This window comes from Gavialis gangeticus, unplaced genomic scaffold, assembly GCF_001723915.1.
Source record: "Gavialis gangeticus isolate Ggan-Ray unplaced genomic scaffold, GavGan_comp1, whole genome shotgun sequence".
Lineage (NCBI taxonomy): Eukaryota > Metazoa > Chordata > Crocodylia > Gavialidae > Gavialis > Gavialis gangeticus.
In genome coordinates, this window is record NW_017728997.1 from 19,194,897 (window position 1) to 19,196,324 (window position 1,428).

General features: G+C 71.2%; 1 protein-coding gene across 1 annotated transcript in view; it reads right to left on the reverse strand.

The window, feature by feature from the left end:
* Positions 1-1,428, reverse strand: part of LAMB2 (laminin subunit beta 2) — a gene marked incomplete at its 3' end in the record, with an annotated part of 51,309 nt that overhangs the window by 36,460 nt on the left and 13,421 nt on the right. Inside the window, exons 4-5 of the mRNA XM_019504593.1 lie at positions 800-849; positions 19-234 (exon numbers count right to left, since the gene is read on the reverse strand). Coding sequence (XP_019360138.1) covers positions 19-234; positions 800-849 — 266 coding nt within the window. The remainder of the gene's footprint in view (positions 1-18; positions 235-799; positions 850-1,428) is intronic.

Here is a 1,428-nt window from a genome sequence, read left to right on the forward strand (position 1 = left end):
TGGCTCCTGCACACATGCCAGCGCGGCCCAGGCAGCAGCAGGGTGGTACCTGCAGGTGGCTGACGATGCAGTACTCCTGGGGGCCGGCCAGCCCACACGTGGACGTGGCGCTCAGGCTACCGGCCCGGCCCACCAGCAGGTTCCCTGTGGCTGGGTAGCAGCTGCCCTCGGCGCAGCCCTGGGCCTCTGCCGGCAGATCGGGCTCCTCCTGGCTGATGGCGGCTGGCGCTTGCGCTGCATACAGAGCTGGGGTGACAGAGCCGCCCTGCGCTCCCCACCCTGCCCCCAGCCCCTGGCTCCCTGCACCCCTGGGCTGCACCCCCCGGGCTGGCATTGCACCCACTTGCAGCCTGTCTGTGAGGCTGGGGCGGGGGCGACGGAGGTGCCTGGAGCTGCACAGGGGGCTCCCAAATCCCTCCCCACCCCCAGCAGAGCCTGGTGGCACAGGACCGGACACGGGGGCACCTGCCTGGCGTGCTGGTCATGAGCGTGGGCAGGGGCCGTGCCTGGGGGCAGTGGCCAAAAAGGCTGAGGGGGCCAGGCTGTAGGGCAGGGGTTGCGTGGCCCTGGGAGGCGCCAGCCACAGTCAGGCGCTGCCTAATCCAGCTGGGGCTGCGAGCCGGGATTTAGGGATAATCCTGGGGCCGGCGCTGGGAGCTAGGCTACTCGGCCCTGCCAAGCTGAGGGCTGCCCAGGGCCCCAGCACCCGCGCGGCCCAGCACAGCCATGCCAGGGCAGACGTGGCCCTGCTTTGCCCCAGGGCCCCCAGCCCGGCTGCCCTGGGAGCGCTGGTGCTTACCCAGCAGCAGGAGGGTGAGCAGCAGCTCCATGCACAGCAGTGGGTCCAGCCTGGGGAGAGGGGGGCAAAGCATGTCACAGCCGGCAGGGCCCAGACACGCCGGGGCGGAGTGCCTCTGCAGCTGGGGCTGGAGCAGGGGCTGCACTGGCCCCCACCCCGTTGCAAACCTGGAGGAGAGCAGGGCTGGCCGGCTGCACACAGGAGGGCGCCTCCGCCAGTCCCCACCTCAGCCCTGAGGGCAGGTTGGGCGCAGGCCAAGTTGGGGCAGGAAAGCAAAAGCCTGGAGCAGGCAGGCGGGCAGACAATCAGTGCAGGGCCTGGTACCCTGCGCCCCCCAGCCCTGCCCGCTCCTCCCCGACAGTGCCTTGTGGACCCTCCGACCCAGGCACCGGCCAAGCCCCCTGCCCTGCAGCTCCCAACACCGGGGTTGGCTCCACAGAGCAAGGCATGGCTGTGGCTCCTTTTCCCCTGCCCCTGCCCAGAGGCGCGCGCCCAGTACTCACACGCTGCCCGCAGCCCAGCGCCAGGCGGGACAGGATGGGGCGGAGGGCACCACAACCCCGGCGGTGCAGAAACTCAGTGCCCGGCAGGGCGGCAATGGGCAACACAACACGGCGGCTCAGCCCAGC